At 41.3% G+C, this 23,965-nt stretch overlaps 1 protein-coding gene across 2 annotated transcripts in view; it reads right to left on the bottom strand.

Annotated features, from left to right (window-relative positions):
• Positions 1-14,943: 14,943 nt before the first annotated feature.
• NCK2 (NCK adaptor protein 2) overlaps positions 14,944-23,965 on the bottom strand; it is a 36,319-nt gene continuing 27,297 nt past the window's right edge. For both annotated transcript variants that reach the window (XM_075265146.1, XM_075265147.1), the window contains exons 3-5: positions 22,086-22,325; positions 20,680-21,401; positions 14,944-15,998 (exon numbers count right to left, since the gene is read on the bottom strand). In XM_075265146.1, coding sequence (XP_075121247.1) covers positions 15,804-15,998; positions 20,680-21,401; positions 22,086-22,311 — 1,143 coding nt within the window. In that variant the 5' untranslated portion in view covers positions 22,312-22,325 and the 3' untranslated portion in view covers positions 14,944-15,803. The remainder of the gene's footprint in view (positions 15,999-20,679; positions 21,402-22,085; positions 22,326-23,965) is intronic.

Here is a 23,965-nt window from a genome sequence, read left to right as displayed (position 1 = left end):
AGCTTGCTCAGGAATGGCAGCAGGCAGGTGTGAGTGCATCTGCACGCACTGTGAGGCGGAGACTCTTGGAGCAAGACCTGGTCTCAAGGAGGGCAGCAAAGAAGCCACTTCTCTCCAGAAAAAAACATCAGGGACAGACTGATATTCTGCAAAAGGTACAGGGAGTGGACTGCTGAGGACTGGGGTAAAGTCATTTTCTCTGATGAATCCCCTTTTCGATTGTTTGGGACATCTGAAAAACAGCTTATTCGGAGAAGACGAGGTGAGCGCTACCACCAGTCTTGTCTCATGCCAACTGTAAAGCATCCTGAAACCATTCATGTGTGGGGTTGCTTCTCAGCCAAGGGAATCGGCTCTCTCACAGTCTTGCCTAAAAACACAGCCATGAATAAAGAATGGTACCAGAATGTCCTCCAAGATCCACTTCTCCCAACCGTCCAAGAGCAGTTTGGCGATCAACAATGCCTTTTCCAGCATGATGGAGCACCTTGCCATAAAGCAAAGGTGACAACTAAATGGCTCAGGGAACAAAACATAGAGATTTTGGGTCCATGGCCTGGAAACTTCCCAGATCTTAATCCCATTGAGAACTTGTGGTCAATCATCAAGAGACGGGTGGACAAACAAAGACCTACAAATTCTTACAAAATGCAAGCATTGATTGTGCAAGAATGGACTGCTATCAGTCAGGATTTGGTCCAGAAGTTGATTGAGAGCATGCCAGGGAGAATTGCAGAGGTCCTGAAGAAGAAGGGTCAACACTGCAAATATTGACTTGCTGCATTAACTCATTCTAACTGTCAATATAAGCTTTTGTTACTCATAATATGATTGCAATTATATTTCTGTATGTGATAAAAACATCTGACAAACACACATAAAAACCAGAGGGCAGCAGATCATGTGAAAATAGAAGATTTGTGTCATTCTCAAAACTTTTGGCCATGACTGTACAGGTGTGAACATAGTTTTATGAGGAGGTAATGTGTGTGAGGCTAGGTCCATACCTGCGCCTGCTCTATGTTTGGGGTTTCCATTCCCAAATCCGCTTAAAAAATGCAAGCAGGACTTTTCTCTTTGCATTTTGCTCCTTTTTCGGGCAGAAACCCAGCAGATCAAATTATAGTCAATGAGGTCTGCGGGTTTCCGCAGGTAACCACTTTTTAAAGTGTATTAGGTTTCCACTTGGGGACCCCACGAACAGAAACCGCAACGCAGGTGTGAACCTAGAAAAAGCGTACTTTTCTACTTCCATACGGGTGTAACTAGCTACTGTATATGAGCTGCCGTTCTGTTTTACAACTGAATGACGTCTGTCTAATGAGCTATAACAGATTGCCCTAGAAACAAGGAATCTTAATGGAGTTTGAGTCACATCTCCACAATATATAAACAAGCCTTTATTGCTTGAAAATATTTTCACATATAAATTCTTTCTAGAGAAAGTGTGAAATCTAATTAAAAACACTTCTGTTCACATGGCAAGGAATTCATTGCATGCACAGTCTGAAGGTCAGAGGAAGACATCCGCTAATGTCCTTGAAGATGTAGAAGGCTGATGTCATCCGTGTGCCAAGGTTACATAGCGCTCATATGTTTCCTAGTCACTTGTGTGATTTAGGTGTGAAGGATCATCACTTAATAGCGATTTGTTGCAACTCACAGGAGAGCCGAATGATCTCTGATAAAGTGAAGCCTTCATTTATCAGAGATCATTAACACTGCGTTAATTAAACTATCCCTCTCCTGCCGATACAGCTGACAAGATGGCCCATAGATGAGGAGCAGTCCATCAGCAATGAACATGCTGAGACACAGAACTTTCCTCTAAGGAGAGGCATCCATGTCACAAAATGACAGCTAACCTTCATCCACAAACATTTCATAGTCTTTAACTTGAAGGATGTCATGAAAGGCTGGAAAAGGAATGGCTGCTATTTAAAAGAACTGGCTGAACAATATATCAGGAATGTTTATTTTAGTATCTAAGGCCAACTCAAGTGTGAGTTATATTTGGAATAATCTCAAATTTGCAACTTCCTGAACTCAAGGTTAAGAAAATCTGATACTGTGTTATACCTAGTGCAGGGTGTTAAAGGGGTATTCCAGCCCCATTGAAATGAATGACGTGGCAGCTTCTACCACTGCTCACTTAAAATTAGAGTGAAAATCCCCTACTCCTTGTAAATCAGTGGGGACCCCAGCAGTAGGAACCCTACAATCAGCTGATGATGGAGGTAAGTTGTTGTGACAGGACTATCCCTTTAAGGCTAAGGTCCCACGTAGCAATTTTTCCCACAGTGCTTTTCACAGAAAGTCTGCACAGGTTTCCTCTGTGGACTTTCTGCTTCAATTAAACCTATATGGAAAACGCCACCATTCTATAGATATAATTGACATGCTGCAACAGTTTTGGAAACTAGAGATGAGCGAACACTGTTCGGAACAGCCGTTCCGAACAGCACGCTCCCATAGAAATGAATGGAAGCGGCCAGAACACGGGGGTTAAGCGGCCGGCCGCCGGCAAAGTCTGCGTGCCAGGTGCTTCCATTCATTTCTATGGGAGCGTGCTGTTCGGATCGGCTGATCCGAACAGTGCTCGCTCATCTCTATTGGAAACCACAGCATTTCCGCTGCGGGTATTTTTCTGCAATGTGTGGATGGGACTCACTAGTTCAGGACAGTGATTCTGAGTCTGGCACTCTTAGGCCGGGGCCCTACAGGACGGAAATGCTGCAGGAAAAAAATCACAGCGTTTTACAGTACAGGCAAAGTAGATCTTGTGAATCCCATGCCCATGTTGCAGTAAAAATTTCCACGCAGACACGCCGCCGTTTTGGAAATTGCAGCATGTCAATTATACCTACAGAAATGCCATATAATTATAACAGAAAGTGAATTTTCTATTTAAAACAATGCAGGAAGAACCGGGATACATTGCCGCCGCGGTTCTTTGTTGCAGGATGTCGCGTGGAAACTTAGCCTTAGATTACTAGCCATGCTCCTCCCACTTAAGCTCGGCACCACGCATAATGTGGTATATTTTCCCAAAGTGTTTTTAAATGTGCTATTCACAACTGAAATGTAGGTTTGTGCTTAGAATACACAATTTATTGGTATCCATTGATGCTGTATTCCTCTCAAAGATGTCAATGTAACTTGAAAAATAGAAGGTCTCTTATTCTCATTCATATTTTTATCTAAAATATGGGATATAATGGCTGAAAATACAGATGTAAGAACTGAGACTCCCTGGAGGTGAACAATAAATATGGAGAGAAACTTGGATGTAGTCCATACTAGTAGCAGCAAAAATGGCACAAAAAAGTGTTGTGTTGTACAATTCCTACTGTAGTAGTGCTGTTGGGTCATTGTCCTGTGTCCCATGAGGACGGGTGGCAGGGGTGGGTATTTTGTGGTTTGACTTTGATTGTGAACCTTGCTGTGAGACGATAGCAGACAGCCCATACTGCAGACATGGCGTGTTGTAGCCAGACAAACACAATATACTGCATGAAAAAGTCTGTTACAGTAAGTAGCATCAAGGCCGGGTTCACCTCTGCGGTGGGTGTCCACAGGGCGCAGATCCATCATACATCACTAGACTATAAAGAACCTACTTTTTGTGTCTATTTTTGTTAAAATGAATGTACATACAATGGATGGCATCTCTTGGTGATATCCACAATTTCTGCAGTCCGTTTGTCCATTCTTTTGGTCCTGACAGACCAGAACAATTGACGACCTATGCACAGGGCCGCTATCATGAATTTTGGGGCCCCATACAGCCTAAGTGTCTGCCCCCCCACTATTTTAAGACTACTTCATTTTGCGACAATAAACCAGTGATTTTCAACCTTTTTTGAGCCGCGGCACACTTTTTACACTTCAAAAATCCCGGGGCACACCACCAACCAAAATGGCACAAAATGACACTAAAACAGTACATATTATACATATAGTTAATAATATAGATTCTAAATGGTTGAATCTTTGGTTGAAATAAACTGCAGCAAAATCTGCAACAAAAATGCTGCGTTTATGCAACGTGGGGCCTCAGACTTACGCCTCCTGCATACAAGTGGCACGCATGTGGTTTTCACTGATATAAACATTAAAAATTAATTGACAGGGCCACAAATGCAGACAGATATAGGGTATATATAGGACAGATACAGGGTACGTATAGGACAGATATAGGTGTTGTATAGGACAGATATAGGGAATGTATAGGACAGATATAGGACCTGCTCTATAATTTTCAGCTCTTCAATTTGGCCCAGATACACAGCCACAAAAAGAATGGCTGTATATATGGGTCCTTAGAAATGTATAGGTTTGTACTTTTATCCACAGTTGTGTATAAAGAGTCTGGTCATGTATATTACAGGTTACAACTCAATGTGCCTCATATTAATAGCAGTGAACCCCATCATGTCCCTCACATTAACCCCCTGTGTGCTTTACATAAGGGACACTGATATGTGAGACATATGGAGGTAATAATTAAGTAAATATCTTCATACAGGGGTTAATATGAGGGACATGATGGGGTTAATTGCTATTAATGTGAGGTACATGGAGTTACTAAAACTAAATTAATAACCCCAAATGCCTGACATTAATAAGAATAGTTACTAACCTGGTGTTTTCTTTTACTTTCACTTTGTTCAGCTTCCTCTCCTCCTCTCCTATTCAGGGCTGCAGACGGCAGGAGCTCCTCCTCACGTGTAGCAGCAGGTCCCTTATTCTGTGCAGTGAGAGGCTCATCTCTGATTGGTGGGCAGGGAGAGAAGGGGGCGTGTCTTACACCTGAGCTCTAGTATAGCAGTGAAGGGACGCTACGTCTACATTTACAAGTACACGGGACTGGCTGCTGTGCCTGCAATATACAGTAGGTCTCCCGTGCCAATCTTGGCACGCATTTGGGGAACTTTCCCCGCGGCACACCCGGCACACTGGCTTAAACAACCTCCTCTGACCTGGGGCCTGGGCAGTGGGCACTGCAGGGGGCCCAATCGAAATGTCAGGGCCCCGATCTGCCCCCGTCCCCCAATCCAGCCCTTGGACTGCTGGCGCCAGGGGCCGGGCCCCCCCAATTTTTCAATTTGGCCGGGCCCCTGACGCCAGTAGCGGTAGTACTGCCCTATCGGCGGCCCTGCCTATGCAGATGTGAACTAAGCTTAAGTGCAATTTACAAAGACAATACAAAGCAGTATGTATTGTTACTAAAGGAGTATAACAAGTAAGCAGCGTGGTGAAGTTAATCCTATTGCCGCACAATAGGAATAGAAATATGCTAGGAATAAGAATGTAATAGTGTAAACAGGGCACACCCTCATGCACATGGCCGTAATATATTATCCACAATTATGGATCATATATGGGCCCAATATTTTCTATAGGCCCATACACACACCTGTGGTTTTTGCAGCTGTGTGTCAGGGCCATAGAAAAGAGCCACAAAATATGGAGCAGGTCCTATGCCTGTCAGGTGCCCATTCATTCAAATGTATGGGCAAGTGAAAATCATGGACAGAATACAGATACTAATATATGTGCCATTCATTCCATATTCACAGACTTGTACACTGCACACAGTTCTATGCATGGGGTCTACCTTAGGTTAAATTCAGTTATTTTAGCATTGCAGTACAGTATGCTGGATGGTGGGTCTTTAAATATAACTGCAGGGTCTCCACTGTTTTACACAGCAGAGATACAATGGTAATGTCCACAATCAGAGTCCTCACTGTAAGCCTTTTTCCACCAATTCCCACCCATTGGGGCTTAAAAATTGCAGCCTTGAAGTTACTATGCCAGCCTGGAATCTTCTGAAGGGTCCCAGGCCTGAAATAGCAAAATAACTATTGAGGCCTGCCTGCGATGTGTTACCCTGTTTCCCCGAAAATAAGACAGTGTCTTATATTAAATTCTCTTCCGAAATATATGACCTGTCTTATTTTCGGGGGATGTCTTATGGAGCGGCTGGAGCGGGGGACAATCGGCAGGAAGCGCCGGCATGACTGCCGGTTGTAGGTGGTGCTAGAGGTGGTGGTGGGGTATGCTAGTTACCAGCAGGGCTGGTGCTGCTGTTGGTCACGGTGGTGGAAGTGGTTGGCGGGGCTTAGCAGAGATTAGCGAGGCTTCCGGCCGTTGTGCCGGAGAGCCTCACTTAGTGGGCATTGCAGCCGGCTGAACACTGTGCTCCGTGTGCACAGGAAAGCTGGCTGCCTCCTCTGCTGTGATACCACTGTTCCGGCTGCTGTGGGATGAGCTGGGAGAGTGAGTGAACGATGCTTTCCCAGCTCATCTTATAGAAGCAGGAGCAGTGGTATCACAGCAGAGGCAGCAGCCGGCATACATGTGCACACGGAACATCGTGCACAGTGTTCTGCCGGCTGCAGTGTTTTTGGGGATGTCTTATTTTCGGGGGGTGCCTTATATTAGGCAATTTAACAAAACCTCCCCCCCATGCCTTACTTTTGGGGGATGTCTTATTTTCGGGGAAACAGGGTAGTAAAAGGGTTTGTGCAGGATAAGGATAGCTGCACACAACAGTATTTCACCCGTGAAACTCAGTCCATGTGTTAGCCAGATTTACCGGCTTGAAATTCATGCTGGGAGTGGGACTCCTAGTTATCTTTGATGGTAGGAGTGCTTAGATTCCATACTGTACCAATTCCAGTATGGGACAGTTTGTTGCTGGGAGGCAAGGACTCCTAGCATCATAGAACAAAGAAAATCCAGCTAGCACACGGGTGAAAGACGGTCATGTGCATTTACCTTAGGAAATATATGCAGTAGCTGAAACCACCACCATGACACCTGCTGATATTTCAGATACAATCAATTGGAGTTTAGGGTGGTTGAGCTATAACTATTTGTTTTTTGGAAGAAAGATGCCATGTTTTTCAGATACTGAAAATCTATTTAAGGCCAAGCATTTTAGAGTCCATCCACACATTGCGGAAAAATACACGCAGTGTCAATTATATCTAGGAAACAGTGGTGGCTTCTCCATAGGTATACAGGAAAGAGAAAGCCCAGAGATAAATCCCAATGTGTTGCCACTGCGTTTTTTTCCTGCAGCGCTTTTTTTGCTGTGGCCCGCTACGTAGGGACCATAGCCCAACTATAATGAAGCAAATCAGTACTTTTAGGGAAAATAGGGTTAAAAACCTGTATATTTAAAACAGAAAATATAATGTTATGGTGCCACATCTTTGGACTTCTATCTGGTCTATTAATTCATGACTTCAAAGACTTCATTAGTAACTAATCTATCCAATCCCCTATAATTATGGAACTGCGCTCTACTCCTATAATAGCAATTCCTATAAAAACAAAGCAGTATCTACTTACATTGAAAATAGAAGCCAGGGCCCCACCCATCAGAGCTTACGCTCATAAGAGACTTAAAACCAGAACACTGTTACTGAGCAAAATCTGGGAAGTTAAAGCAAGTGGAAAAACTGGAAAAATTAAAGAACAATGAAAAAGGATCATAGGTCATTAGAAAACAGGTCACATAATTTTATAGGATTATGAGCTCAGATCATAACTGTAATACAATGAGTAGATATTAGCATGCCTAAAATATGACATCATAATTGCTTTAAAAAAGGGAATGTTTCAGTACGTCGTCCTTTTCCAACCTCAAGCTGCTAATATTGCTAATTATATGCCAAGTGCAAAGCATACCCAATGTTGTCATCTCGATAAAACACACATTATATATATATACAGATAGATAGATAGATAGATAGACACAGTACAGACCAAAAGTTTGGACACCCCTTCTCATTCAAAGCGTTTTCTGTATTTTCAGGACTATGAAAATTGTAGATTCACACTGAAGGCATCAAAACTATGAATTAACACATGTGGAATTATATACTTAACAGAAAAGTGTGAAACAACTGAAAATCTGTCTTATATTTTAGGTTCTTCAAAGTAGCCACCTTTTGCTTTGATTATTGCTTTGCACACTCGTGGCATTCTCTTGATCAGGTTCAAGAGGTAGTCACCGGAAATGGTCTTCCAACAGTCTTGAAGGAGTCTTGAAGGAGTTCCCAGAGATGTTGAGCACTAGAGATGAGCGAGTAGTACTCGATCGAGTAGGTATTCTAAATACTCGTACTCGAGTACCACTCGCTGTTCGAATGTAAAAGTTCGATGCAGAACCAGCATTGATTGGCCAAATGCTATACAGTCGGCCAATCAATGCTGGTTCTTCTCCTACCTTTAGAAGGCTTCTCCGTGCAGCTTCTCCGTGGCGTCTTCTGGCTCTTCATTCACTCTGCCAGGCATTGGGCCTGGGCAGAGCCGACCGTGCATGTCCACTTGTAGTGCGGGCATGCGCAGTCGGCTCTGCCCAGGCCCAATGCCTGGCAGAGTGAATGAAGAGCCGGAAGACGCCGCGGGGACGCTGCAAGGAGAAGACTGCTCGGAGAATCCAGCCCGACCGTCACTCGTGGACTTGGTAAGTATAATTTGATCGAACGTTGCCTACCCCTGAAACGAGCATTTTCGCCCCATAGACTATAATAGGGTTCGATATTCGATTCGAGTAGTCGAATATTGAGGGGCTACTCGAAACGAATATCGAACCTCGAACATTTTAGGGTGCATTCACACTGAGTAAACGCTAGCTTATTCTGAACGTAAAACACGTTCAGAATAAGCGGCGTCTAAAGCAGCTCCATTCATTTCTATGGGAGCGGGGATACGAGCGCTCCCCATAGAAATGAATGGGCTGCTTCTTTCACTCCGTGCAGTCCCATTGAAGTGAATGGGGAGTGCCGGCGTATACGGCAAGCTCTGCTCACGCCGGAGCGTACACGCCGGCACTCCCCATTCACTTCAATGGGACTGCACGGAGTGAAAGAAGCAGCCCATTCATTTCTATGGGGAGCGCTCGTATCCCCGCTCCCATAGAAATGAATGGAGCTGCTTTAGACGCCGCTTATTCTGAACGTGTTTTACGTTCAGAATAAGCTAGCGTTTACTCAGTGTGAATTCACCCTTACTGTTCACTCATCTCTATTTAGCACTTGTTGGCCCTTTTGCCTTCACTCTGCGGTCCAGCTCATCCCAAACCATCTCGATTGGGTTCAGGTCTGGTGACTGTGGAGGCCAGGTCATCTGGCATAGCACCCCATCACTCTGGTTTGGGGTGAACTGGACCGCAGAGTGAATCCAAAAGGGCCAACCAGAGTGATGGGGTGCTACGCCATATGACCTGGTCTCCAGTCACCAGACCTGAACCCAATCGAGATGGTTTGGGGTGAGCTGGGCCGCAGAGTGAAGGCAAAAGGGCCAACAAGTGCTAAGCATCTCTGGGAACTCCTTCAAGACTGTTGGAAGACCATTTCCGGTGACTACCTCTTGAAGCTCATCAAGAGAATGCCAAGAGTGTGCAAAGCAGTAATCAAAGCAAAAGGTGGCTACTTTGAAGAACCTAGAATATAAGACATATGTTCAGTTGTTTCACACTTTTTTGTAAAGTATATAATTCCACATGTGTTAATTCATAGTTTTGATGCCTTCAGTGTGAATCTACAATTTTCATAGTCATGAAAATACAGTCCTATGAAAAACTTTGGGCACTCCTATTAATCTTAATCATTTTTTAGTTCTAAAGATTTTATAACTGATAACTGATGGACACAGTACTATTTCAGGATTGAAATGAGGTTTATTGTACTAACAGAAAATGTGCAATATGCATTAACCACTTCCGGACCGCCCATAGACTATATACGTCCGGGAAGTGGTTGCCTAGTTCTGACAGGACGTACCGGTACGTCCAGTCAGAACACAGCAGCTGCACGGAGATCGTGCAGCTGATTTCAATGGGAGCCGGCTGTAACTTCAGCCAGAGCTCCCAGAGAGAAGACAGTGCAGATTTATTACCTCCCCTGCCTTCTCGATCGCTGTGTATACAGCGCTCAATGAGCGCTGTATACACAGCTATGGACGCTGCCATAAATCAGCTGCCCTCTGACCCAGCGGACACGTGATCCGCCGGGAGCAGAGTCTTACAAGAGCTGCTGGGTCCTACAGGACTCAGATCAGCTCAGTAAGCTGTATATACAGCATGCAGGAGGCTGGATTTCTCCTGCAACTGGGGTTAAATGTAGCAGCCCCAGTTATAGGAGAAATCGGCCTAAAGTTCAAAAAAAAATAAGTGATCAGATGTCCCCAAAGGTCTCTTATCACCTTATGGGGACACAATCTGTAAAAAAAAATTAAATGAAAATAAAAAAGTTTAAAAAAAATGTAAATAAAATAAAAAATAAATAAATAATACGCTAATAAAACGCTGTTATTAAAGGTTATAGCCCCACCCCCGACGACACCATACAAAATAAAAATTACCGTAACAGAGAGGAAAAACTATATTATAAAGTTTTTCAGTGACACTTTGTGTTATTAAATTTAAAAAAAAATAATAAAGTGAAAACCAGACACAATTTCCCTCCTATTAGGTTTATATTTTCCTGGATATAAAAAAAATTAAAACACATTCGAAAATAAAGATAACATAAAAATAAAGCCCTATGTGTCCCCGAAAAAAGACGCAAAAATTAGTTGACTGAGACATACGAGAAAAATGTTACAGACCTCAAAACCGCACATACAAAATAAACCTAAAATGTGTCTGGTCCTGGACCACAAATTGGCCCGGTACTGAAGTGGTTAAACCAAAATTTGACCGTTGCAAAAATTTTGGTACCCTTATTTTATTGATTTGAATACTCCTAACTACTTTTTACTGACTTACTGAAGCACAAAATTGGTTTTGTAACCTCACTGAGCTTTGAACTTCATAGCCAGGTGTATCCAATCATGAGAAAAGGTATTTAAGGTGACCAATTGCAAGTTGTTCTCCTATTTGAATCTCCTCTGAAGAGTGGCATCATGGGCTACTCAAAACAACTCTCAAATGATCTGAAAACAAAGATTGTTCAACATAGTTGTCCAGGAGAAGGATACAAAAAGTTGTCTCAGAGATTTAACCTGTCAGTTTTCACTGTGAGGAACATAGTAAGGAAATGGAAGACCATAGGGACAGTTCTTGTTAAGCCCAGAAGTGGCAGGCCAAGAAAAATATCAGAAAGGCAGAGAAGAAGAATGGTGAGAACAGTCAAGGACAATCCACAGACCACCAAAGAGCTGCAGCATCATCTTGCTGCAGATGGTGTCTGTGCATCGGTCAACAATACAGCGTACTTTGCACAAGGAGAAGCTGTATGGGAGAGTGATGAGAAAGATACTTTTGCACCGGTCAAATTTTGGTTTAATGCATATTGCACATTTTCTGTTAGTAGAATAAACCTCATTTCAATCCAGAAATATTACTGTGTCCATCAGTTATTAGATATATCAAACTGAAATGGCTGTTGCAAACACCTAAATATATAGAACTAAAAATGATTAAGAATAGGGGTGCCCAAACTTTTTCATAGGATTGTACAGAAAACTCTTTGAATGGGAAAGTGTGTCGAAACTTTTGGTCTGTACTGTGTGTATATATATATATATATATATATATGTGTACGTACACTGAAATAGATTTAAGAAATAATCCTCTCGCTGTCTCCAGCGGGAGTTTATTGCATACTGTGTAAAAATCGAATATAATCTAAAAACACTATAATTTTAGCTCCTTCTAAGAGCAGATTGCTGCATGTGAGAGGATATAAGTACACGTGAGCAAGAGAGTAATCTTGAAGACAGAAATAAAGATTGAAAAGCAGGGGAAGACATGCATCGGTGCAACACCTAGCAGGAAAAGCAAGACCTAGCTGATGACAGGACAGTGAAGATGTCTGGTAACACATTCAGGGCATAGATAGACGTAGTCACACAAAAGAAAACCATTACAAATTTCTTATTAAATCCATATTCCCTTCTATTTTAATTTCCTCCTCCAAGACACTTTTGTCCACAAAAGTGACTTCAACTGTATAAAGCTGAAACTGCAGCGAGCTGTGAGCAGAGTTACTATTAATCGAGATGTCAATGCTCAGTGTAAAGCCAGGGCTAATATATACAGTTTATTCACAGGGAATGACAATGCTGTAGAGCATCTGTAAACACTTAGATATGACTGATGTCAATACCTGCGTCACATTTGTTACACTGCATACCTCTGGCTGCCTTACTAAACCAAAGTGCTCCTTGACAAATGCAACCCAAGGACATTCTCTATTCAGGACAGAAAATTACAAGGACAATCATCTTCAGATTTCATCACACATGCTTTCTGAGCCAAGTAGCAGGTCTACTGTCTTTTCTTACTCATTGAAAAGGTATACTAGAAAATTTTTAAAAAAAACAACAAACAAACAAACCCCAAAATAAAACCCTTCAGAATAATAGGACCAATGGGTGTTACTATCATCCCCGTAGTGTAAGTTTTGCAGTCTCATAGATAGGGTTATAGTGATGTAATTTACAACAAAATCCCTGGATAAAATAAAAAGGGGTTTCCAGCTCTAAAGAGAAGACGCACTCCTGATAAACTGTATCTGTTTAAGGCAACATGACCGTGTGCATGTCGCAAGGCCGTAAATGAACAACATGGATGACGCCACTGTGCAGACCATGCCTCCATTCATTGAGGTCAGTGAGCACAGTTTGCAAAATGGACAGGAACAGGAACTGTCCTGAGTTTTACTCCTGGTTCCATACATGGGACAGTGAAAAATCACAGTTGTGTGTCTCAGCTTTCCCTCTACATAACAGAGACCTGTCAATCAGGGAGAAGCTGGACGTAGGCTGCTCAGCAATGACTTCATCCTTTGCCTGGATGTTTATAAGGCTGGGCCCAGATGTGGCAAATAACTTCCTACAAAATCCTTATGTTACATTTGCAGCAGATTTCAACCTTTACTTTTCAAAATCTGCATTGAAAATCTGGAACAGGATAAGAATGATCCAAAGTCTGTGCAGGAATTTTTGGTATATGTATCATAGATGGAGTTTTGAAAACCGCTTTTACTTATGTTGTGCTAGAAGTTGTTTCAAACCAGGCCTAAAACCAAGTTCTCTTAATGGCATCATTGTGTCTGAGCACAACAGAACAGTTTGTATGGAGGGAATTTGGTGACAGGTTCCCCTTAACTACTACTTGTATTCCTTATGAGATATGTATTCTGGAGCAGTTTTCGGTTATTCCTCCTGGTAATGTATGGATAAACTGACAACTGGGAGTTACTAATTTATTGTCCATGGAGCATGTCCTGACAGTGTCAGATCTGACTGGGCAGTGGATCCATTACAAGGGAAATGGCCAAACTCACTAGTCATTCTATCCATACAGCTTTAGAAGAAATATATTCCAGATGTAAATATTGCATTAACATGGTAATCAATGAAGCTTACTATAAATGTATCCAGTATTTAAAGTAGTTCTGTGTAAAGACCAAAGGGGAGGTATTTTTTAACCCTTTCAGGTGATGCACAAATGAGGTTTATAAGTTGGAGGTATATTAGTTTTGTTGATATATTCTAAATTCTTACCAATTATTAAAGAAAAATGGCACCGCATACAAATATATTAAATGTACTTACTGAATGAAGCCAGACAGACCAGGCAAATGGCGGCCAGCAAAAGCACTTTGGTAGTACCCATGGCTCCTGTTTTCACAATACAAGAATATCCCCACACACAGTATTATATACTGCAGTTAGGCGGACAGCTGCCTTGTTAGACTATGTGATGGTCACCCTTCTAGAGCAGATATACAACTTAGTTTTTAACATGTAACATAACCTTGTGAGATTTGAATGGTCAGAGAGACATGTTACAAGGCAGTGTTAAAATGTGACTCCAAAACCTGGACTGTAAAGAATATAGGGACCTAGAGCATAAACTCATGAAAACGCTTCACAAAATAACACATTGTGCACTACACATCGTAATATTATATACACACGCGGAGTGAATCATTTATTTTTGTCAATTAACAAAATGCAAAGAGGATGAACAAAAGAGAAATCTAAAGCAAATCAATGTTTGGTGTGACCATCGGGGGGCGCCTGATCGGCTCTAAATTTATTCTACAGCAGGACGGCAACTGCAAATATACAGAGAGTGGCCTGATTTACTAATACTGTATATAAGCTAACATACTGCACACTAGACTGCACTAGACTTAGTCTGTATCTGATGCCAGTGGTTACATCTGGAGTATTCTTTAACCGTTTACACCTCCTATTAGTTGGCTTAAAAAGGTCTTGATTAGAGATGAGCGAATAGTATTCGATCAAATACTCGTATCGGTCGAATACCACACAGGAAAATTCCATTGAATTCAATTCAAAAACCTCCTCGTCCTTGCTGAACTTGGAGGATCCAATGTGTCGAACTATGGTCTCCATGGAAACCGGAACAACATTCCCGTTTTTTCCGTAGACTGTAATGGTATTCGACATTCGAACGAATACTAATCGCTCATCTCTAGTCTTGATGCTTTTTTTTTTCTTGCACAGAGGTGTAAGTTAGGCCATTTCCTGTGAGGTCATATCCCTTTTCGGTCAATTTGGGTATACAACATTTGATAAATGTGTCACACAACAAGCTAGACAGTATTTTGGACGCAAGAGAAAGATTTGAACAAGCCTACATCCTCAGAAGACCTGTGCTAAGTTCTCCAAGATGTCTGGAACAACCTCCTGCCTAGTTCCTTCAATAGCTGTGTAGCTACAAAAATACATGCCATTTTGAAAGCAAAGGGTGTATAAAAGTGTAGTTTATTATATTATTTTGTATATACCACGCAGACACACACTTTTGCTACATATCAGGCCCCAGTCTACAAATACCTTTGGTATATTCAGTCTGCCAAGTACCACATACATGCTGCTGAACAGTATTTGTATTAGAAAAGACACTGATGCAGTTTCAAAAAACAAAATTTTATTTGTCTGTATTAGCATAGACAGCTACACATAACATTTTACTTTCAGAATTAAATACTTAATTGTATATTTAGAACAGGCAGGGGACGGGGCATAGAAAAAAATGAGGATGGCACATTTGGTTACTTTTTATGTAGAACTTTGAATTAAATAACTTGCTTATGAACTTTCTATTATTTTGCAGTAATTACCAAATACACTATTGACTACAATCATGTTACCAGGGTATTCTGAGATATACTGCCACAATATGGTGTACCCAGCTGAGAGGTGTGGAGGTATTGTCATAGTGGCAGAGCACTGTACAGTGTATAGAGTGTTTTCTAGAGCCTAGGCGCTGTTTCAATAAACTACCTGGTAAGCAACAAGGCTACAAGTTTCACAGCCACAACCGATACAGCAGGACTACATTATTATTACTATTCGCTGCAGCTTCAGTGCATGTCATTGTGCCTAACGTCTTTCAATAAAGATTTTATGTTTTTATATGATAACAAAAAAATCTGAGCGTATCATAACACTGTTTCAAGTCGCCCCCTATTCCTCTTGCTAGCCATACCTAGCTATGAACTGTAAACATGTGCAGAATAGGAGACTTTCAACCAAGGCATGACAGTGAGTGCTTACAATGGTCACTTAAGTGAGGTCTTTAACCTGAGGGCAAGATGACTTACAAACAGAAAAGACAGAACAGACACACAAATAAAAAAGATAAAAGTACTATGTCAGAGTGTTTGTGGTACCAGAGGAGCCTGCGTTGTAAGACTGATTCCTGTGTAATGATGGCTCTGTTCCATGGAAGTCATTTTTCAGAACTAAGGCTTGAAGATTGAGGGCCATGGTGAGGGAAGCCACGCATCAGTCCGATGTCACTGTAGTGCTTTCACCAGATACAATTTTTCTCCATGTTCACTAGTAAAGATGGGGGCTTTTTTGTAATGTTCCACCAGCTCATCCATGCTCTTAAACCTCCTCTGTCCAATACAATAGACACTGTCCACCAGCTGCACTTTGAAGTGTTTGTTTTTTCCTGATGCCTTTAGTGATATGGAGAAATCACTGGGCTGTAACAAAAAGGAAAAAAAGTTATTTTATATGAATATGTATATACACAATCATGGGTGTTATGAGTATAGGCTCTATCGGAAGATTACTAAACCCTGACTATTATGGGTTAGATTTTTTGCAGCGGGCCAGTGTACAGGTACACGGATTGCTGCCTTTCCATAGACATGAGTCCCTCTAAGAGAAGCAGTACAAAAGGCATCTGAAATAAGTCCCCTTCCATCCATTGTAGAAATGTGGTCAATCCAGTCAGGATCTTCCTGGGATGAGATTTATTAAGTAAATTACTTATATTCTGCAAAAAAGAACGCCATCTCACTGATCTGTAACACCATCTCAGGGGCTGAGGCGGGGCCAGTGCCAAGGCCTAATAGGTTACCAATGAGGGCTATACTGACAAGCAATTTGTATGTACCCAAAATGTTACCAATGACAACTACAACTAATCCTGCAGAAAAGAAGCCCTCATATGATTATATTGAAAGGAACATTTACAGGTCTTGTCTCGCAAAAAAAAAAAAACCCTCATACAAAGTACATTGATGGAAAAATAAGTTATGGATCATGCAATGCAATAAAAAAAGAAAAAACAAAATAAAAACCCTGTCTTTACACCCAAAAAGACAAGACCATAAAAGATTAACTGATGGGGGTCAGCCCACTGGGAACTTATGCCAGCAGCACACAAGAACATTCTAATATGGCTAAAGACTTTTTGTTTTGCACAGTGTTACATTGATGTGGCCATCCATTGTGTGATTTATGGGGGTCCAAGAAACCCCACAAAGAAGAACAAAAAAAAAAGCAGTTTTAGAGCCCTTATTTAAAGGGGCTTAGCTGCATTACCAGTCACCAGGGCTGAAGAGTCAGTAAACCAGACAACCAACTCGGACACCAGCATAAATAGCTGAGAGTTATTGTCATACAAAACCAGTAAAGCTTCTCTAATTTATGAGAAAATACAGAGATTGAATCCTATGAGAGTAAATATGTAACAAGCTATGCATATAATCAACAAAATATCAATAATGGTCTGACCTAATTGAAAATAATTATTAGACTAGGAGTCAGTAATTTTTCTTTCCACCTCTGAGCCCTGTCAGTAACAGCACTAAGCACCTCTGTCCCCTCATTCTTCTAACTCGTGCAGCTCCTGGAGATTACAACAAGGCGTTATTTGCCAAGAACGCAATAAAAGAACCTTATACAGGAGGTTTGTTGCAAACAAAGGTGAAAAATATTGCTCACTCCAGAGATGACTTTAGGAATCAGTTTCATCACCCAGGGGGGAAATTGTACTTTTTATTAGTGGCTAGGCAATTGGAAAAATGTTGGCTACCTGGCTCCAAACATACCTCCACCTTCTAATTTGTGATAGAAATCATCAAAAAGCTTTTCTCTGAACTAGTTTTTACAAAGTTACAAACTCTGCCAACCTTTAGCTCTAACATGCAGGTAATCTGGAGGCGGCCCACTACATTGTAGTCGACTTAGCTCACCTGGTAACTGAATATTCCAAGTTGTCTCACAACGCTTAAAGGGGGTGTCCTCTTTCAGACCGATAATGAAACACAAATGTTTTTGTTTGTGTAATAAGTTCAACAATTTCCCAATATCATTTCTGTATCAATTCCCCACAGTTTGTTAGATTTCTGCTTGCTTTCATTCATTCATTCAGTTTACATACAGTGGATACAAATCAGTCCATGGTCATGTGATATACACTGTATGGTCATGTGATGGACACATAGGTGCAGATGTCTGATTACTGAGCTGTGTACCTGTGTATCATTACATGACCATGACAGTAAGCCATGTGGAAATGATACAGAAAGTATATGGGACAATAACATGTCACTTAATATGAAAATGACCAATCCAATTACCTAAAGTTTTTTTTTTGGCGGGGGGGGTGAAAATATAGTTTAAGCTCTGAAGAAACCTTCTCACTTTTTGTCTGTACTGGCCATACATGGAAGATGGATGTTGGCCAGTGGCTCATTTGGCTACAACTACAGACCTGCCATAAAAATTCTCAGTTGAATGTCCTTTTAAGCTGGCGGAAAGGTGCTTGAAGCTTCAAAGGGATTCTACCATTAAAACACTTTTTTTTTCTGGTTGGCACGTAGGAATAGCCTTAAGAAAGGATATTCTTCTCCTACCTTTAGATGTCTTCTCCGCGCTGCCGTTCCGTAGAAATCACGGTTTTTGTTGGTATGCAAATTAGTTCTTTCACAGCACCGGGGGCGGGTCCCAGTGCTCAAACAGCACTGGGGGCGTCCCCAATGCTGCGAGAGAACACTCCAGCACCGCCTGGCAGGCAGTGAAACTTGTAGGTCTCTGGCACAGCCGACTGCACATGCCTGCGGCCACAAGAAAAATGGACGCTTACACAGTAGAATGGTAGAATCCCTTTAATTCTGTGCATGTAAAACAATGATTGCAATGGCCTCTAAAGTGATGCCAGATTTCCATAGATCAGATATTGATGGCCAACCCTAATGAAAAGTCCTCAACATCACAATCCTGGAAAATCCTTTTAATTGAATATGTGGGCTGTCTTATTTCTGCCTTTAAGTAATAAGGGAAGAATATGCAAATCTGTCTCCCAAGATGTTAACAGAGAGACAGTGCCTCTGTTATGCTGCCCTCTATGGGAAGCACCCTGAACATCATGCCCGACTTTCCCAGAAGTCTTTACTGTATATATTGTATATATACTGTTATATATGTTATAACCAAATCAATTTCTCAGCTACGGACGGCACCGTTTCTGTCTGGTTGGACTTCACAGCGCAACCTAGAGAGAACTGATTTGGTAGAAGTGAGAAGCTGATAGACTAGATTATGGGGATGGACGTTATCCCCATAATTTAAGTAATAAGAAGATGATCCAGTTGCCAGGAAAGTGCATGTTAATATAGTTAATATGATTTGGTTGTTAGGCGCCTCTCACTAGTCCACTGTAGTTGTGGTCATTTCTTTCCACAAATACAATTTTGTGCTTAACCCCTTCATGCATTTTCACATACATGTACACAAGGAAATATGGGTAATTTGCACATCCCCGCCATACAAGTAAATGATGTGATCACGTGCGCCCAGAAACAGTGCCTGTACAATTATGACAGGATCTTGGCTGTAACTGACAGCCAGGACAGTAATAACACCAATATTAGGTGTCTGTCTATCTGTTAGAGGCATGTCTTAATAGAATACCAGTTGCAATTCAGAAACAGGCACAATACACATCTATTGTAGTGTATTGGACAGGTGATCGAGTCCCCTAGGAGTAAAGCACCCTCAGAGGAATTGAAAAAAATAAAATAAGTTTTTAGTGTCAAAGTAGAAAGACAAAAAAAACACCTATACATATTTGGTATCGCCCTAATCATTCTGACCTGAAGTTATTTTTATCATGCATGACCAACGCAAAATTTATACTGCAAAAATCCATAGCAAAATTGTTGTTTGTTTCCCCATTCTCTCCCGGAAAGTTAAAAAAATGTTAATCATTAAATGATGTGTGGTAAAAATTACACTTCCAAAAAAAATACAACTAATCCATTAAAAACTAAGCCCTCATGGCTAGGTTGACATTAAAAAAAAAAAAAAAAAATTACACCTCTTGGAATATGTTGATGATAAGAAAATGACAAATAAAGTTTTGTCCTTAAAGGGGGTTTCCAGGCAAAAAAGTTTTGTTTTTTAAATGCCTGTTACTGCTATTAATGTGTTAATAAATGCACCCATATACCTTTAGCTGTGTTTTGAGTGATTTCTGGGTCACTCTGGGAGCTCCAGGTATCTTCTGCATTTGTTTACTGCTTCAGCTTCCTGCTATGTAACTTCCTCATAGCAGGAAGCTGAAGGAGGGTGCTTAGGTTAGTGTAGGGATTTCCAGTTATCCCAGACAACCCCTTTAAGGCAAAAATAGGCTGTGTCGTTAAGGGGTTAAAGAACTTCTCATACTATATGTGCTATTAGAACACTAGACTTTGAAAGTCAATTTAACCAAGCAACAAAAGGTGGAAAAAAAAGAATTTTTTTTTTTTTACCAGCACAATCAGCATTGACAATGTCTTGCATATAGAAAAGCAAGTGGACTCATGCAGCAGAAAATCAGAGAACTCAAACAGTAAATTCCCAGAACACATCTAGAAACAGACTTCAAAGCCTTGAGAATATTTTGAAGCTTTTATTCTTCCCATGTAGATTAGTCTTCCTAGAGAAAAGGCTGACAAGTCCCAAATGTGAGAGCAAAGTGGCCAAACGTAAGCAACATGATGATGCCAGAGTCCCTTAAAAGACAAGCACTAGTATGTGATGGTACACTTGGTCCCGCAGTGAAAACATTACATTACTGGTATTTATTAATAATTTTCACCAATCTGAGAACAGATGTCTACAACTATAATTTGTCATTAGGGGATTTTTATGGCGCATAAAACACTAAATCTAGGCCTCACATATGCAAATAGCTTTTAAACATTACAGCATAAAGGAACATTGATCTTTTTCACAATTTATGGAACATTTTACCATTTTCCACAAAAGGAAATGACAGTACTGAAAGCTGATGCTATCGAGAATGAAATGAGAATGACATATTACATGTACACCTTCATATATTTAAGTCACAGACGTTGAAGAAAATGGAGAAAAAGAAACTATACTCACTGAAGACTCACTGTCTCGGATAAGAAAGTCTCCATCCACTCCTCTCTCATTCAGGGCACATTCTGCTTGATGCCTTGTGACCCCTCCATAGTACCATGGTTTCCCAGCAAACCGTCCAGTGCACGCAGGACCAGTATAGCTTATTTGGTGAACATGAGAACTATTTATGGAAGGACCATCATTTAAAATGACCACATAGTTTTTGGGAACAAGGCCAATCTGTCCACTGGAATTTTTACATTTCCACCATTCAGGGTCGTTCTCGGGCTTCTCAATGACTTCCATGATCTCTCCTTTCTCAAAGTTCAACTCTTCTTCCGTTACTGAACTAAATGGGTAGAGTGTCTGAACAATGTGGAGGATTTTAGTGTTCTGACCATTGCTTAGAGATGCTCCTTTCCTCAAACTGAGAAAACTAGGGGATTCAGCTGTTGCTTCATCGACTTCTTCCACTACATAATTTGATGGAAACCATCCAACCTGTCCATTATGTGTGCCCCGCCACCAGCCATCACTACACTTTTCCATAACAATAACCCGTGAACCCTTCACAAGGGAGAGTTCATCATCTCTCTCTGCGGCATATGCAAATTTCACATATGCTGGAATGTTTAAGTCATAAATCCTATCTGCATTGGTACCATTGGATGAATATTCTGCATCAGTGCTTGGAGTGGGTGAGGCATCTCGAGTGCTAGTCTTTCTCTTGGTCTTCCCAAGCCCTGGGGAAAAAAAAAAGAAGAAGAGGAAACATAATAAAACAGTAGTAATACTAAACCACAGACATTAGGACAATAGCTGACAAAAGTAAAAAATTATTTAGTATTAAGATTTTTTTTCATAAATCAATAGTAAATGTAGACTGTCATGCGCTTTCCCATCCCCTGGTTGAACTTGTGGACACATCTTTTTTCACCCATACTATGTAACTATGTAATAGTGCAGGTGAAGAGAGCACAATTTGCAATATATACTTTGCCTATGTATACTTATCCATTCTCTGTACACTCACGAATAATATTACAAAGCAGTCTATGGAAAGGGGAGGGGGCAGGGAGGAGACAGATATGAGGCAGTCTTTAGCATTAAATGAGCCTCCTTTTTCAGAAGGCTAGAGAGTAATTCCAGATAAAGCAGCAAATTATTAACCCCTTCCCAATGTCTGCCGTAATAATACAGCGGATGTCAGGCATTTAAATATGGTGGCCGATAGCTGCAAATCTCTGCTGTATTATGCCGCACAGACCCAGGGGCTATTGCTAGCACTAACTGCAGACTTTAAGGCCCCTGGAGCCTCAGTCAAAGCTGACCAACACTCCATTTTCAACAAGATCCAGGGCCAGCGATCCGTAGCCCTGACCACCAGCTGTCTCAATACTGTGTTACTTTATAAAAAAGAGGCTTACCTAAGGTGTCTTTCAAATTCTTAACCAATGATCCTTTCTTTAAACTGTTTTTCCTCTCTACGTAGTTTGACGGTACATATCCTGTCTTGTTAGCCGCATTTCTAACTCGCCACCAAGTTTTGGAGTCATCCAGCAACCACAAGCGCTCATTTTTCTTAATATCAAGTTCTTGGTCCTGCTGTGCCATATAATCCCATTTGGCAATAACAATGACCTCCTCTGTCATTTTTCATGGAGTCACTGTCAATAAAAGTTTGAAATTAATTAGTAACTATAATTGAGAGGAAAGGAACAAGTGCAAGGGGTATTCCCACCTCTATAGTAATAGCATACTACAAACATCTCATTTTTTTTTACCTCTGGGACCTTTAGAGATTATAAGAATTAGGACCCTTCATAGTCTTTCCCTGTACAAGTAACATCTAGGTCTCCCATTGTGCACGGGATCAGAACACAGCTCCATTTAGGTGAAGTGGATGAGGTTAGACCCCCACCAATCATAAAGTGATGGCGCATCCTAACAAAATGTCCACACTTTGTAATACTTTAACATGGTTGTAGTATACAACAATACAACATTGAAATAAAGATGCATATCCATATTATCGTTCACTGCATGGTACATACTATTGGAAGGTTTCAAAATGAATATTGGCAATACTGTGACATATCCATCACATCATCTATATACTCCCCAACAGAGGGAACATAAACCATGTGTACAGCATATGCCAAAAACAAAAGGGCCTGTTAAATGGTCACCATTGTTTCAGACAACTTAGTCTCATTTAAAAGAGAGACCAAAATGTAATGCCCTTTATTTAAAAATGTTGCTTTTTTTTTTTTCGTTAGAAACCTTTAGCTGAAGAGGTATAGAAGGAATAGAAATGGGAGGGTCAGGTCTTTTCATAGCATGTACATGTTTACACACTGCTACTCTGTGCTCCCTGTCTGTACACTGCTCAAAAAGGAGTTGGCAGCTTCTTATAGCTCACAGTAAGTGTAAGCTTAGTGTGTTCTTGTGACTAGTTACTTCTGTTATTGCAGATAGCAAAAAAGATAGACAACAAGTTACTTTCCTGATTTGAGCTCACATTTCTAATTTTTCTGTGCCAGGGATCTTTTTAGTTGCATCATAACCTGGATTTGCAGTCCATTATCCCAGGATCGCCTATATTATGGTCACTTGGGCTTTTCTGAGCTTTTTGTTTAATAAAAGTTACATGTACTTCTGCCAGGAGAACTGGTGAAAAAGTAGTAGTAATAATGGACAGAGGAGCAGACTGTTCTGTGTTTAAAGGGATTCTATCATTAAAACTGCATTTTTTCTCGCCAACAGGTAGGAATAGCCTTAAGAAAGGCTATCCTTCTCCTACCTTTAGATGTCTTCTCTGTGCCACCGTTCCGTAGATATCTCGGTTTTCATCAGTATGCAAATTCGTTTTCTTGCAGCACTGGGGGTGGTCCCCAGCGCTCAAACAGCACTGGGGACATCCCCAGTGCTGCAAGATAACTCTTCTTCCTCTGGAAAGCCCTCTCCGCGACGTGTTCTTAGGATGGCATCTTCTGGTTTTAAAAGGGACCCATGTGCAGTCAGCTCTGCCATACCTGTGGGCATTTTCTTGTGGCCGCTTACACGAACATACTGTGTAATCGGCCACAAGAAAATGGCCGCAGGCATGGCAGAGCCAACTACGCATGTTTCCCATTTAAAGCCAGAAGATACCATCTGAAGAACACGTCACAGAGAGGGCGTTCCAGAGAAAGAAGAGGCCAATCGCTGGAGAGTTCTCTCGCAGCACTGGGGATGACAGCCGTGCTGTTTGAGCACTGGGAACCGCCCCGCTGCTGCGAGAAAACTCATTTGCACACCAATGAAA

This window comes from Leptodactylus fuscus, chromosome 2 (genome assembly GCF_031893055.1).
Source record: "Leptodactylus fuscus isolate aLepFus1 chromosome 2, aLepFus1.hap2, whole genome shotgun sequence".
Classification (NCBI taxonomy): domain Eukaryota; kingdom Metazoa; phylum Chordata; class Amphibia; order Anura; family Leptodactylidae; genus Leptodactylus; species Leptodactylus fuscus.
This window is presented reverse-complemented; position numbering and strand designations above follow the sequence as displayed.